This window comes from Phyllostomus hastatus, unplaced genomic scaffold, assembly GCF_019186645.2.
Source record: "Phyllostomus hastatus isolate PE091 unplaced genomic scaffold, TTU_PhHast_1.1 phas_scaffold_1066, whole genome shotgun sequence".
NCBI lineage: Eukaryota > Metazoa > Chordata > Mammalia > Chiroptera > Phyllostomidae > Phyllostomus > Phyllostomus hastatus.
The window spans coordinates 16,712,001-16,728,229 of record NW_025334004.1 but is presented as its reverse complement, the minus strand read 5'-3'; the positions used below and the strand labels follow the sequence as shown (position 1 = coordinate 16,728,229).

Sequence of the window (16,229 nt, the reverse complement as noted above, 5' to 3'; positions counted from 1 at the left end):
AGGAACCTCCAGGGCAACTTTAAATGTTCCAGCATCTGAATCATACAGGTGCCAGAAAGAGAAGAGGAAGAGCAAGAAATGGAAAACTTATTTTAAAAAAAATACTGAAAGAGGACTTCCCTAGCCTGGCAAAAGAAATAGACTTCCAGGAAGTCCAGGATGTCAGGAAGTCTCAAAGATGTTGGACCCAAGGAAGCACACACCAAGGCACATAATTACATTACCCAAGATTAAAGATAAGGAGAGAATCTTGAAAGAAGCAAAAGAAAAGGAGACGGTTGCCTACAAAGGAATTCTTATAACACTATCAGCTGATTTCTCAAAAGAAACCTTATAGGAAAGAAGGGGCTGGAAAGAAATATTCCAAGTCATAAAAGTCAAGGACCTACATCCAAGATTACCCTATCCAGCAAAGCTATCATTTAGAATGGAAAGGCAGATAAAGTGCTTCCCACATAAGGTCAAGGTAAAGGAGTTCATCATCACCAAGCCCTTATTATATAAAATGTTAAAGGGACTTATCTAAGAAAAAGAAAATAAAAAACATGTATAGTAAAATGACAGCAAACTCACAATTATTAACAACCACACCTAAAACAAAAACAAAAACAAACTAAGCAAACAACTAGAACAGGAACAGAACCACAGAAATGGAGGTCACATGGAGGGTTATCAATGGGGAGCAGGGGAATAGGGGAATGGGAATAAGAAGCATAAATGGTAGGTACAAAATAGACGGGGTAGTTAAGAATAGTATACGAAATAGAGAAGCCAAAGAACTTACAAGTACAACCCATGGACATGGAGCTAAGGGGCAGGGAGTGGATGCTGATGGGATGGGGATGCAGGGCAGAGGGGAATGGGGGGGGGGGGGGAATGGGACAACTGTAATAGCATAATGAATAAAATATACTTTAAAAAAACTATAAGAAGTTATTTACATTTATGTTATTTATACCAATCAAGCTGTGGTACTTTCTTATGGCAAGCTTAGCAAACTAAGACAATATATAACTAGACAATGAACATTATTTTTCATAAGAATTCCTCTTAGGAGGAACTCTTCTTATAACAGAACTGCGTGGATCAGTGTAGAGAGACATCAAAAGCATGGCCTGCATGACCCGGATCTGGGTCTGCTGACCCCTCGGCTTGCAGAAGCAGGTGCAGACAAGTGAAGGATTTTGGCTGCTGTTTAACAGGAGATCCACGGAAGCTGGGGGAAGGGTCCATGAGTGTGTTAGTTTCCCATCACTGTTATAACAAATTACCACACATTAGTGGCTTACATGAATTTATTTTACAGTTCCAGAGGTCAGAGGTCCAAAATCATTCTTATAGGGTTAAAATCAAGGTGTCAGCAGAGCTGCGTTCCTCTGGAGGCTCCAGAGCAGAACCCCCTTCTGTGCCTTTTCCAGCCTCCAGAGGCCACCTGCAGTCCTTCCCTGGTGGCCGCATCTTCAAAGAGCATCTCCCCCATTTCTGTTTTCACTGTCACATCTCCTTGTCTGAACTCTTCCTTTTCTGCCTCCTGCTTTTTCTGTAACCTTGTGGTTATGCTGGGCACACCTGGGTATCACCCAGTCTGCTCTTCCCATCTCAAGAGTCTTAACTTAGTCACATCTGCCAAGTCCCTCTTGCCCTGTAGGGAAACATATTCACAGGCTCTGGGGACTTGGAGGTGAATGTCCTTCAGGGAGAGGGCATTACCCAGCTTACAACACTGAGGGAAATCACAGGGTGCCATGGGCCAGGACAGACTAGGGACATAAAAATGTCAAAGCGGACTTTCTGCGTGGAGATCTATGTGCTGTGACCCCAGTCCTTGACCCCATAAATCTTCAGCTGTCACCACCTAAACCACAAAATGCTTGGCACAGTGGGTTTGAGTTCCCCCAGCAGCAGATACCGAGATAAGAATGAAGTAGTTTATTTGGGAGATGATATAAAAGTAGAGAAATGGCCTGGGCAATGGAAGGCAGCCAGTATATGGTATGTTACAAAGCTAACTGACTCTGTGGGCAACTAGAGTTATATCCCGATTCTGGGAGGCAATTCTGGGAGGGAGGAATGTAAACCACACACCTCAGACTTGCCCCACATGAGAAGCAAGGGAACCAGGGTATCTATGCACCAAATTCTGTGGCTCACTGGCTGAGGGCTGCTCCCACATGTTAATTCCCTGGCCCTTCTACAATGTGCTGTGCCAAGGAGTGAAGTAGCCTCTGCAGGGTTTGGAGAAAGCCTTCCTGCAAAGAAATGCAAATCTAAGCAACCAGAAGTCAATGGGAGTGTACTACAGTGGAGACACCGAATAGATATAAGCACATATAAGCACGAGTAGGACAAGAACAGTGTCTGTTAAAATTAGATTCCTCGTGGAAATCAGCAACATGGCTGACTTTTGCAACGCCATTGATGTAGGGTTGAAATACTCCCTAAAGATGAGGTCACAGCTGACAGCTGGATTACACTGAGAATAAACGTCAATGCAACGGTGGCTTATTCCTACAGACCTGCCAGTGTGGCCATTCATCCTGCAGACTCCTCCACAGAAAAACCAGTCTTGAACACCTTGCTCTCCGGCCTTGGTTCAGCACTTCTGCAGAGTCCCCATGTATAGCATTTCCCTGGTCTGGAGCCAGTCTCCCCCTCCTCTCACTCCCACCAAGTCGGGCTTAGACAGAACATCAGTCTGTGCGGCTACCATCGCTATTGCTCTTTTCAGCGGGTGAAAATATATTGGACAGAGTTTCTCTCCACCCACTACTTCCTCCCTTGATTAAAAAAGAAAATTAAAAAAGAAATGACAAAGAGAGAAATCCCCAACTGTTTTTCTCCTTTCATTTCACTTTAATCCTCAGGCTTCCCAGCCATAAATCAGGCAGTTCTGGAATTTCCACATCCAAATGCACAAGGACAATACGCGTGTGAGTATTTTTAAGTAAGAAGTCAATGTTCTATAATTTAATTTTCTCCTCTCGCATTAAACCTGACATTCTTCTCATAACCAGAGTGATAAATGTGAAGTCAGACTTCGTCTTTCTGACATTAATACCCATCAGAACTTCCAATGCAAACAATTGTGACATTTGACTTCATAAAAATTACCAAGTGCACCAACTCTGCTTAATTAAACCATTTAAAAGTTGCTTTTGTTACATTTAATGAATCATATATTATACTGCAATGAAACATGCAGCAAAACAAATACTTCACAATGCCTCCAATTAAGACTCACTTCACTTATGCCAATTGACGACACAAGTGTTCCACACTTCATTCAGTTTGTGCATTTTAAGTGAACTGGTTAGTGAGAAGGGTGCTTCTTTGCTAATGAGTTTTGTAATCAAGGCATCTATTTTAATTTCAAATTGGCTAGATTGGGGAAAATTGCTAGACTAAATGACTGGTACTAATTAGGATTATAAAAATATTCATCATGCCATGGAATTAACATGGGGGTCTGATTTTCCTTTATTTGCATATTGCTTGAGTTTTGGGGGGAAAAATCTTGACAAATTGTCTTCTCTTTAGCAAATTGAACAAACACTATATCTGTTTTAGCCTTTCTTTTCATTTAAAGCATAATACATATTCATGATTTGTAAATGAAGTTAAATGATTTCAACTTCCATCTTCATTACCATATTAAAGATGTTGTCTCCATAAGCTTCCTTAAAAAAACTTCAGATCATAGTATTACCTATTTAAATGGCAAACACTTTGGTTTAATCTATATATTAACCAAATGTTGTAACAAATAATGGGAAGAGTGAACAAAACAAGACAAAACCTTTAAAAAACACAATCACCTTGATGTTTATTTTCTGCCTGAAGCAGAATTAATCAGTCCTATGGCCTATCATCCATCAGTAAACAGTTGGATGACTTCCCTCCTCAAAGTCCCACCCCAGAAAGTGACGTCAGCTGAGGGATGTGACAGAATAACCTCGGCATTCGTTGGAAGGTGTCGTCTCTTCATGGCGGGCTGTGCTGTCTCTCCATTGGAGTGCTCTCTGGGGCTGGGGCCAGTATAAGGGGCCCGCAAGGAAAACCTGCTGATCTCCTAGGGAGAGTGAGGTATAGTGGTCCATAGGGAGTTGGGGAGACCTCTGCCAGGCTTACCATAGAGAGCAGCTTGGGCCCCTCACTAGCTATGCAACCTTCAGCAAGTTAATGTCTCCTTCAAGGGTCATATGCTCACCTGTAACTTGGAAAAATAACCACCTTGCAGATTCTCACTTCCCATGAGAATTCAATGTAATAATGTATATAAAAGCACCTGTTAGTGCCATACCCAGGGGTACTTAAGGACATATTAAACCTCCATTTCTGAGAAGCACCTATACTCGTACGTCCACAGTGCGTAACATCACACGGAGAGTGTGAAAGTCACTTGGCACAAACCCTAACCCCTGCATTTCTACACCTCTTGGCACCAGAGTATCCATTTCCATTGTGGCTATCAAATCAAATGACTAAATACTAATTCAGTTTGGGGATATAGCTGCAAAATTCACCTGAAAACTATCAGAATAAATAGCTTCCTCAACATATATCTATAGTGGGTGCTTCTAAATAATAAAGTCTGTATCTATAGCTGAGTTGTAAATAATACTGATTGAAGTTATATCCAACAAGAGTATACTTTTTGTTGGGAGAAAAAAGTAATTCCTAGAGTTTCACAGTTTGGCAGGGACCACAGTTGAAAGCCAACGTGAAAAAAAGAGAAACCTCAGGCTCAGTGTATCCTGGTTCAGGGAAATTTTCCTTTACACCACACTGCCTCTTGGAAAGGTATTTAAAAAATAATTTGAAATGATTTTAGCTAAATTGATGCTATTAACACCTAGAACCTTTTTTAAGAGTACTGTTGTATAATTAGTACAGAACATAAGCTGTTCAAGGTAGATTACTTTTCAGAATTTTTTAATTATAAAGTAATCTAATGAAAGAATCAAAAAATTTGGAAAACAAATGGTATGGAAAAAAATCCATAAACATAATTCCATCTTCTTATCTGAGAACCCAGATAATATTTAGGAGTATTTCCTTTGATTCTTTTAAAAATGTTTCTCCTGCCTTCCCTCTTTGCTTGCTTTCTTCCTTTACCTTATTTTTTGTACATATGTATTCAAAGAGTACTACTTGGCTTAATAATATATATTATGCATGAATTTATATATAGTGTATGTAATATGAGATATATACAGGGTGGAGCAAAAGTAGGTTTACAGTTGTTTATATGGAAAATTACATTAGTAAATAATAATACAAGCATAAACTCTGTGTTTTGTGTACTCACAACTGTAGACCTACTTTTGTCCCACCCTGTATGCATTAAATAGGTATTGATATGAATCCATGTTGCTGCACGGTCCTCATGACTACCATTTTAATGTCTGCACAATATTCTGGCCAATGCATGTACTGTGACTTAAAGGCCCTTATGTTGAGAATTCCCTAAGTTTCTATCCAGTGTTTCCCAGTGTGAATGGCTTTGATAAGCATCATTATATCTAAAGCTTTATGGTATTCTCCCATCGGTACAGACTCAGAAGTGGAGTAACTGAACCATTGGATTGACGTTATGAATACATCTATATTTTTCAAGAAGGAAAACTTATTTGGACAGCCAACAATACTATTTCAGAATATGAGTTTCACCACATCTTTGCCAGCATTGTCTGTTTTCTTTACTTCGCAGAAAGCACATTTTTAAAAATTGAAACTTGTTAAAGGAGTTTGGAATGAGCATTTTTAGAAGTTTCCTTATAAATTCTCTGGATTAGTTGTGCTTATTCAATGTTAATAAATGTTTACTTACCTTCACTTAGTCTAATCTTCTAATGTTAAGATTTTTAAAAATTGTCCTTCTCTGTCATTTACCTCACTTGCTATCTTCCAAACTTTCTTCCAAAGAACTCATTGTGTGTCTATTCCTTCACCAGTTTAGCTGATCATCAATCACTGACATGAACTGAATAATGGCACAGACTGATAGCACCCCCACAGGGTGTGGGAGATAATTCCTAGAAAAGTGCACAAAGGGTCTTCTGCGATGCCAGTCATGTTGTGCTTCCTGATTAGGGTGCTGGTTTCATAGATGTATTCAGTATGAAAATTCACTGAGCTCATAAAATGTGCACCTTTGTATATGTATATTACACTCTAATTTTGAAGGTTTAGAGGCTGACCCTGACTTTAAAAGCACCTGGCTATCATACCAGGATGACTGGCCAAGATGGAGACAGAGACCGGAAGGAGGATAGAAGGTGCGTTCAGGTCAGATAGACAAGATCAAGAACCAGAAAGACTTGCAAAGGGAAGAACCAGCAGAAAAATCCCTGAGTCCGTGTGTGAAGACAAGGTCACGCCACGAGGAAGCAGGTGTGGAAGAACACAGGAGCAGCTGCGCAGCTGCACTGTTCCACCTCCTTGCCCACCACGGCAGCTATAGTCACCGCCTTCACCACCAACACCCTGCCAGGGCTGAATTTCTACCATCACAGGCCAACTGCTTTGAGAAAGATGTTGTTGGGAAAAGGTCCCTGAGCACCCTTCTCAGTGTGTGTGTGTGTGTGTACAACATCTTCCATTATTTTAGCAAATGTTTGTTTTCCTAAAAGAAATGTGTCAAGTTACCAAAACAGACACCGAGAAGGTAGAGGCAGGGAACAGAAAGTGTGAGACATGACAGGGGAAAAGCAGGCTTGCTGTTCCCTATGACGAGGGCCACAATTTTGCTGAAAGTTGTTCCTTTGAGCTAATGTTCTCACAGCAATGTTGCCATGGGTGGAGATCCTTATGGCACCACCCCCATTGAATGCAAGTTAATATGGTTGATTAAACCACTTATTTTATTCAGAACTCAGCTCAAATAGGTTAGTAGTGGCATGTGAATAACATAGGGTTTGCTCCAACTTCTTACTAAAAAAATAGGACCATTCTTGGTCCACTATTTTTGTTTTCACCTACAGGAAAGTGGCCTCATGGAAACTGGTGTTTCTATGGTGATGAAGCTAGCACATCCCCACTGTATTGATGAGACATTGTAAGAGCAGTCAGCTTGTCATAGGTGAGTGGAGCTATTGATTTTTTTCTCTTAAATGATACGCAAATGGTTTTACAGGCACAGGAGAGGACTTAAAGAAAATGTACTGCTTTTCTTTAAATATAAAAGTGCTCTTCAGTCCTACTCTTACTCCATGAGGGATAAGCTTCAAAACCATGGTCATCCCTAGTTAATCCCCAGCAGGTGGGGAGACAGGACACCCGCTTCTGCCATAGCTACTGAGGAAAATTATCATCACCTACTAATCCTGGAGGCTCTGAATACAATTACATTTCTAATCTGAGGGTTTATATGAGAATTTAAATGAAAGAAACAGCTTCATTTTTATCCAGCATTTCAGAAGCACAGGTTTAAACATCCTTTCAAATTTCCAGGCCCTCCCGACTCCAGATACACCCTAATTCACCAGTGACCTGCGCCTGCGGGCTGTGGAGCCCCAGTAGGATCCAACCAAGCGGCAAAGCCCACGTGCAACCACCATCTCCTCCTCCACAGCACCCCCTGTTTTGCCAGTGACCATGCCTCAAATTGCATCAGCTTCTTCTTTTTTTAATTCTTTTTTTAAAGATTGTATTTATTTATTTTTAGAGAGGGAAGGGAGGGAGAAAGAGAGAGAGAGAGAGAGAGACATCAATGTGAGGTTGCTGGGGGCCGTGGCCTGCAACCCAGGCATGTGCCCTGGCTGGGAGTCGAACCTGTGATGCTTTGGTTCACAGCCCTCACTCAGTCTACTGAGCTACGCCAGCCAGGGTGCAATAGCTTCTTAACCAGCTCATCAATCTGACAGCTGCTATTGAACTTGGCTGGTTAAAGACGATCAAAAAACACAACAAAACAAAACAAAACAAGACCATAGCTGCACACTCACCTCTCCAACTACTGTGACAGCAACCTATCATTAACGTACTAGTGCTTCAGAAAGTGGTTTTTACACAGAAATTGTTGGCAATTCCAGATCAGTCTAGCCCAGAAGTATCTGAAAAACAACAGAATCTGAAATCCCATTGAATGCCTCAACTCTGATCTCCAAAACCAGTTGTATTTGTTTACGTTTTGCCAAGAAGAGGAATGATAATAAAGAGCTTTGCAACCCCACCTCTCACAATGAAAAATAGCTATGTTCAGTCCTCCGTCTCCGGTGGAAGCCCCCGGTGCCACGATGTTCATATCTGTGAACACATGAGCACATGCCCATTTAAAAAAAAAAACTGCACCAAGTATCTTGCCAAAATGAGGGCTGTTTAAACATCCAGCTTTCTATCACGAGAACACCACCTATTTATTTAGAAGATTTCAATGTCCTCAGACCCTATCTCAAAATCTTTCAAAAATTCTCCATTTTAGTAAGACCATTGAGCCCTCCAGCTAACCCCAAACACCGCAAGGTAAGCTGTTTCAGTCATCAGTGAGGCAATAGCCTGCTAAAAACAAAAAAGAACCCTGCCTCCTAAATAGCTGGTAACCATTCAGCCCTCAAAAGATGTTTCTAGAGCTTTGGTGAGGAAGGGAAAGTAGGGCAGAAGAGAGCAAGGGAGGAGGGGTTTTTGTTTTGTTTTGTTTTTGCTTTTTAATTTCCAGTTTGGTCAACTATAACCTATTACTATTGCTGGTTGTTTTTCAATCACAAAAATTCTCATAAAGCACCTCCAAAGATCCAGAGATTCTTACCCAGGAAAGAATCGTTTGTCCTTACTAAGTACTGAGTCCTTTTATACTGAAATGCAGGAGCTGGCACAGAAACTGGCAGGAATTGGGACTCTCAAAGGATGGTCAGAATGAAAGGACTTGGTCAAAAGCCCAAGTCAAGCTGAGCCGGAAACAGAAAGGATTTTGCTATATTGGGACACAACAGAACTGAAAAGGTATGGCCCTCCAACTGGGTCAAGTGCAAGGTGCATTTGCTCCCTACCTCCCCACCCCTTTGAAGTTTTGGAAGTTGGAAGTCTCAGAAGACCTTAACCCACAATCTGGCCTTGACCAGTGCAAAGTAATCGTGTTTCCCAGCTGACTCAAAAGTTGCCCTGAGGCACCTCAACTAACACAGCACTATGTGCATCTCTCAATTTTTAGGTACAATTTTGTTCTACCCAGAAGGTATAAGCTTAGTTCTCCAGCAGTGCTTTTACCAAGTGAAATCTCCTGGAAGGTCTCCTGCTGCTTTGGGGTAGCAATTTGGAGGGTAAAGCAATTGAATATGATCCCTTTAAAATATCATTCAATTAGGTCCTTTGTAATACATACAACAGAACAAGACAGCCTTACCAATCCCAGAGAAATCACTAGTGCATTTCATCAAAGGCACAATAATGAAAACATTGATTTCATTCCTCACCACAAACATCTCCCTTTGATGCTGCAGTTACCTTAACACTAGCACTTTTCATTTTCCCTGGAAGAAGCCAGCTGCCTCAATGCAAGCACATCAGAGAAGGCTTCAGTCTGAAATAAGACAATTGTATATCAAGCCCAACTACCCTTGCATCTTCATTTGCTGCTGTATAGCATCATTCTCCTGAACTCTAAACCGATAAATTACCCCAAAATAAAGAAAAACTTCTGCAATGTGGATGACTGGGTCTAGGTGTTTTATGTCATCTCTGCAAATGTTGCCAGGGGCATCATCTGTCTCCTCACACCATTTATTTAAAAAAATGACAGGGCACCGGTTAGAAACTTTATGAGCCTGAAGAACAGTCAGCCACTTTACACAAAAGATGACAACAAGAAACAGTGCCCGAGGAACAATCTGTCCAGAAGTGTACAGGGTGTTTAAGAATATCCATCAACACCACCATCACATTTCCAAATACATTTACTAAGTAAAAAGCAGCCACCAAGTCTGGAAATATTTTGAATGCATTTTACCTACAAGGGTAGGTACGTCTTGAGCAATGCTGCAAACGTGCTCAGTGCTGTGGTGATGGAGATGAAGGATACCCCTCCTAAATACACACAAAGCACACTGCGTTTGGTTCATCCACCTGTCATAAACTGTCTGTTGCTTCTAATCTATTGGTAGCTTGTCTCTGTATAAATAAAAACATGATTCAGGAGTTCTGAGCTCCTAAATTACCATCCAGCCATTTAACAATCCAAGTAATTTATTTTTTTCAACATAGCTTCAAAATTCCTGAATATATTGAGCACCTAAACCCACAGACTATCTGACATTTGGCTAAGTCTTTTATACAATACCCATTTGATGCCATGAAAGAAATGTATTTGCAATGGCTTTTGCTCTGCAAATGTCATGTAGTTGTCCTTAGGGGATCATATTAAGCACCTGACACCCCCCTCAAGTCTCCATTAATGAGAGATACAAAGGTGATGTTGAAATTGTTGTTTAAAGGTGCTGACACCATACTCATATACATGTGCATATACACACACATACACATACTCACTTACCACTCCCATTTACAATCCCATATTCAAATATACACTGAGAAGCAACTATTTCAGGATTTAAGAGAGAATAAAGAAGCTATTTCAACCAAGTTTATTCTGTGGATCTCTCTATTTAAGACAGTTCTTGAAATTTTCCATTTCCTTTCATTAATTGACTCTACAGCATTATTATATTATAGTTTCACATCGAGTACTGTATGAAGGTTCTAGAGCTCGCAGGAAACATGAAGATAAATTATCTAAAGTCCATTCTTAAGTATAGGTTGATCAATCATAGCGGATTTGTTACCATAACATGTATGCCTTCTTCCACTAACTAGGCCACTTATCAAATATTTACTGAACACTTACTCAGTACCAGGCACTGTGCTAGAGTCTGATGCTACAACAGTAAGTAAAAACAGAGATGACCCTACATTCCTAGAGTTTTTGATCTAGTGAGGAATGCAGATAATCCAAAAATCACATAAATCAATTGTAAAATCTCAACCATGACAGTACTCTGAAGGGGTACTAGTGTTCTTTCTCATCATGCTACGAGGAAGAACATCACAGAGAACATAACTTTGTCAGAGATTTAGGGAAGACATCCTGAGGAAGTGATAGTAGATCTGAGATATGGCAGTGATGAGGTTTCTTTTAGAGAAGAAGATTCCAGGCCCAGGAAATGGAGCAAGGAAGACAGCTAAAGTGAGGGTCTGAAGGAAACCATTCAAGAGGAAGCGGTAACAGTGAGTCAAGAGGGAGAAGGAGGAACCAGACCATGTGCTGACAGATCCTACTGAGGACTGTGATCTTTCTTCTTTGAGCAATGAGAAGATGAAGAAGTTTTAAAAAGGTAAGAAATCATAAGATCTACATTTGGGAAATGTATTGTTTGAGTAACGGTATGAGCACACTGGGAGGCCCTGGCAACAATTCAAATGACAATAGTAACCTATATTTGAATGGCAGTGGTATTAGCAAGGAGTGCCTGGAATCCAGAGATAGTTAGAAATAAGATTTGATGGTAGTTTCAGATGGTGGGTTAGGACTACAAGGAAGTATTAAGCCTGCCTCCTAAATTTCTGACTTTTACAACTAATTGGCTACAGTTAGGAAATACTGGAAGAGAACCAGCTATGTTGGGATAAAATCAGTAGTTCATTTTTGGAATATGTTGAATCAAGAGGCTTCTGAGACTATAAGAGACAAGGTCAAGTACATGATCAGAATATGTGGAGGTGGAACTCAAAGAGGAGGACTTATTGGCCCATGATATCTTGAATGTACTTACAGAAAATAACAAAACAGACATGCTTAAAGCTTTTCTTTCTTTGCTAAACTCAGGACAATGGTATATTCAAATTTTATCCAATCAAGGCAGCATTGTGTAATATAATGCAGCCTAGTCTTGAAATCTAACAATGTGCATTCAAATCCTGGCTCCTCCAGCTACTAGCTGAGTACATTTCAACATCTGTGTTTACTACAGTCACTATAAAATTATTATGAGTACACATTTCCTATTTACTTCACAGGGTAAAGGCCAAGTAAGTAAAGTTACAGAGAAAATCATCTTGAACCTATAAAATAATAAAGAGCTTGGCCAATAAATGAAAAATACCTTCTACATATTTTGATGCTAAAGAGTAGACAGGAAAGTTAGTTGCTAAAAACAAAATCAACTTTGTTTGGAAATGCCAGTGAATCCCTTTGAAAATTTGGATGCAATAAGCAAGTGCTTTTCACCAAGTGGTACCCAGGTAGAGGGATGTGAATAAAAACAGTGTTTGTTCACCTTTTGGTCCAGACTGTAGGCCAGCACCCAGTCCTCTTGCTTGGGATGAAAGAGCAGACTCTGGATATAGAAGGTGAGCCGGTATTTCTGATAGGTTGCACCTTCATCTGAGCTGATCAATATGCTGCTCTCCATTTCAGGATCACTAAGGAGCATGATCTAAAAAGAAAAAAGAAAGAAAGAAAAGGAGAGGAGAAAACATACATATAATTAGTGGGAGAATATAAGTACAAGAAATTAAAGCATAAATATTAAGTCACCTGTATCTGTATATCACTACGCAGAAAGGGTAGTGATAGATCTGAGATCTATACAAAATATTGTCTTTTCCCCCAATTTAGGCCTTCATTACTGAATTGAGCTGAAATACTGTGCAAGGTTAGCTTTGCATATAAATGAGGCCTCGTGTATCTCTCTTTGAAGTATCGAGAGCATCTTCTCATGGTCCTCTGTCCCCTCACATTGAGATCATCACGCCTTTCTCCCCTCTCTTCCCTGCTTCATTTTCCACGTCACTCTACATCAAACGATTGCTTTTATTGCTTTTTACTCATGAAAAGGATCCCCCTATAATCTCATGTTTGTTTTGTTCTTTCTGAACCACTTTAGTGATTCGATTGATTTAAGAGGCTTCATGATCCCTTTGTCCTCCTTATTTTCCAAAGCGCACATCCCCAAAGGGCCTTGAGGCCAAGTCTGCTGCTCAAGAACGCTTGTCATCCCCAAGCCAGCCTGACAGAATGGCACAGCATAAATGCTTTCACATCAGAGGGAACATGCTCACACCTCGACACTTCTCTTTTCGTATTGTATCACCTTGGAAAATGACTTAACCTCTGTAGGCCCTGGTTTCCACAACGATAATTGAGTCTGATGATACCCAAACTGGCTTTGAGTGCCTGGTATGATGAATATTCTTGGCAAGTGACAGCTATGATTACTATTTACCTTTTGGTGTTTATTGAAAAGCCCCCTCCAGGAGGTGCGATTTGGCTTCTACTTATAGTAATTCAATGATATTGGTCCCACTGAAGGCATCATTGCTTCATTGCCTTTTCGGTGTTTAAATCCAGTAGACACTTAGGCACTCAGGCCTTGCATTTAATTAAACTCCTGGGAATCATCGATACTACCAGCAATCCCATCTTTCCTGAAGCATTCTCTGCCAGATACTTGTGTAACAACGTGTTTGTGTGGTCTTTCTTTTCACCTCTTCTGAATATTCAACTTTCTGTTATCCTTATTATATGACTATTCCTCAACCCTCAGCTTTGACCTTATGCTCTTTTCACTCAACAAACTGTTTCTCAGTGATTTCTTCCACTTTTATTTTTCTTTGCCTTAATTACCATCCTTTTGGGGCCAGCACATAAATTAAATCTCGAACCAAGGTCTCCTTCTCTCAGGTTCAGACTTGAAACCTTAGCTTCTTGAGAGATTCTTCTATTTGGATGTTACCCAAATACCTCAAACTCAACAAGCCCCACAGTGTACCCCATTCCAGCCCTATTTGCCCCCCAGGGTTTCCTGCCTGGCTTAGGAAGTATTTCTACCAACCACTCACATAAAGCCAAAAGCCCAAGACTCATTCTTAACCCTGCTTCTCCACTTATGTGCTAAAATTCATCTTTAAGTTCTGTATATTTCACCTACAAAATACTTTAAAATCAGATCCATCCTCTCCCTGTCCACTGTTACCACCTTAGTCCAAATGTGATCATCTCTGTACTAGATTGCTGTAACACATCACTAGCCAGTCTCACTGTGTCTGCCCTGTTCCCTGCAATTCACTGTCTACACCGTGCCCAGAACAACCTTTCTATGGTACAAATATGATTTGGACATTCTCCTACTTAAAACCATTCAATGGCGTATCATGCATCCTCCTACATTCTGAAATCCTTACAATAGCCTGGCATAATCTGCTCCCTGCTTATGTCTCTGGCTTCATTAGCAGCACAGTTCTTTTGACCATTTGTATCCAGCTCAGCCCAACTCCTCTGAGCTCCTAATGTTTGCTGAGTGACCAAGTAAGTGAGAGAGCTTCTCTCCCCTTGCAGCTTTCCTGTCTTTGCCCGAACTGCTGCCAGTTGTTGCAGCTACTTCTACACACGGCTTGAATCACAGTGCCCAAAGTCTATAGTAAAGCAAAAGACACTTTTATACCTTATAAAATAAAACTACTAAATAGCAGGATTGTTAAAATGTTAGCATAGCATATATTAGTATTATAAAGTAAGCTTTAAAAGAAACTCAATCCTTTTAACTGTTAATATTCATAGTTACTTGTTTCATAGTTATATTAGTCATATTCATAGTTACTTGTTTATTCTTTTACAGTTTTTAAGACCAGTTTACATTCTTTTTCTCAAATACATGCTTTAGCTCTATTGAAATAAGTTATTACTAGTTATCAGCAAATTTTTAAGAAATGGATGTGTTGTGTATTTTTTCATGCATGTGTAAATAATCTAGCGCAGCGATTTTCAACATTTTTCATCTCAAGACACATATAAACTAATTACCAAAATTCTGCAGCACATCAAAAAGTAAATATTTATTTTTTTGATGATCTGACAAAAAATAGGTATAATTTGGTTCATTTGTACTGGAAAGATATTGTTGTGTTAGCTGTTGTCATTTTTTTTTATTTGACAATCTAGGAGAAAAGAAGTCAGTGTCCCCGACTAAATATTCAGGTGTTGCATGTTTTAAAAACTTTTGCAGCACACCAGTGTGCCATGACACACTGGTTAAAGATCACTCATCTAGGGGAAAGCTCTCACATGGGTTATTCAGAGATAGAATAAATTTCCCCTTCTTTGGCACTGTGACGTGGCAGGGATAACTGGGAAAAACACCCAGGCTGCCCTTGAGGAAACCTCAAAAGATACATTCATGTTCTTGCAGAGCATGAGAGAACAAATATACTGGGTAAGAATGAGACTTTCGTAATTGCCCTTGCTTACTTCACACCATGAAGTGTGATAGGCTACATAACAAGGCAATGAAATAATTTTTCCCTTGGTGCAGAGAAATTAAACTGCTTATTTTATGCAGGTATAAAGGAGCTGTAGGCCTATGATTTTAATTAGAAGATAGGACCGATGTCATAAACAAACTTTATTTTATATGCCATGAGTTACAATATACTGAGTAAGGGTTACCATCAAGTAGCTAGTGCAATGTATCCTCTCCCTCCAGCCCAGTTTCTTCTGCACACACACCCACACTTGCATGCACAAACACAGCAAGCGGCACACAAATGCCACATCCATGTGTACACATGTGTGCCTACATGGACACAGATGCAGCATATATGTGCAAGTGTGCACACAGAAGTGAATTTAGATATAAGGCATATTTACATTGTGTGGTGGTTTTAGGGAGCTTTTGTCGGCAAGAGTATGTTTTTATTGCAACCTTTGCCTGACATTCTCATCAGAAATCCTGGTATATACTGTGATATCACTGGCAGGGTCTGCATTCAGTCCTCTATTCTGAAAAGAATTAGTGGAAGGGGCATAGCAACCTACATGTGCAGGATTTCTAAAGTGTTGGGCACTGTGCTGGATATTTTATTAAAATTGTGTGTGAATTCTGTGAAATATCATTACTTGCATTTACAGATAGGGAAACCGAGGCTTGGGAGAAAAGCAACTTGACTTTGACCTCCTCTGATCAATTCAAATGCTACCACGTCCCCTTATACACACTAACACTTTACTAGACCTTGAAACTATATCTTAGCCAAGAGCCAAGTAGAAGTCAGAGAAGCAAGTTTTCATCCTTTTATTTCTAAGCATCTCTCAGAGTTCCACCCCCCAAAAAAAATCCCCTTTCCTTGTCTGACAAATATCTACCCCCAGCCAAGAGGAGATAAAAAGTAAATAAATAGGAATCCACTCCCAACCAAAACAAAACAAAAAAAAAAAGAATGTTTGTGCTCAAAAAAGAAAGAAG

The 16,229-nt window shown here is 40.1% G+C and overlaps 1 protein-coding gene across 1 annotated transcript in view; it reads right to left on the bottom strand.

Annotated features, from left to right (window-relative positions):
- SORCS3 (sortilin related VPS10 domain containing receptor 3) overlaps nucleotides 1-16,229 on the bottom strand; it is a 558,638-nt gene that overhangs the window by 248,126 nt on the left and 294,283 nt on the right. The window contains exon 4 of the mRNA XM_045854121.1: nucleotides 12,267-12,425. Within this exon, the coding sequence (XP_045710077.1) occupies nucleotides 12,267-12,425 (159 nt within the window). The remainder of the gene's footprint in view (nucleotides 1-12,266; nucleotides 12,426-16,229) is intronic.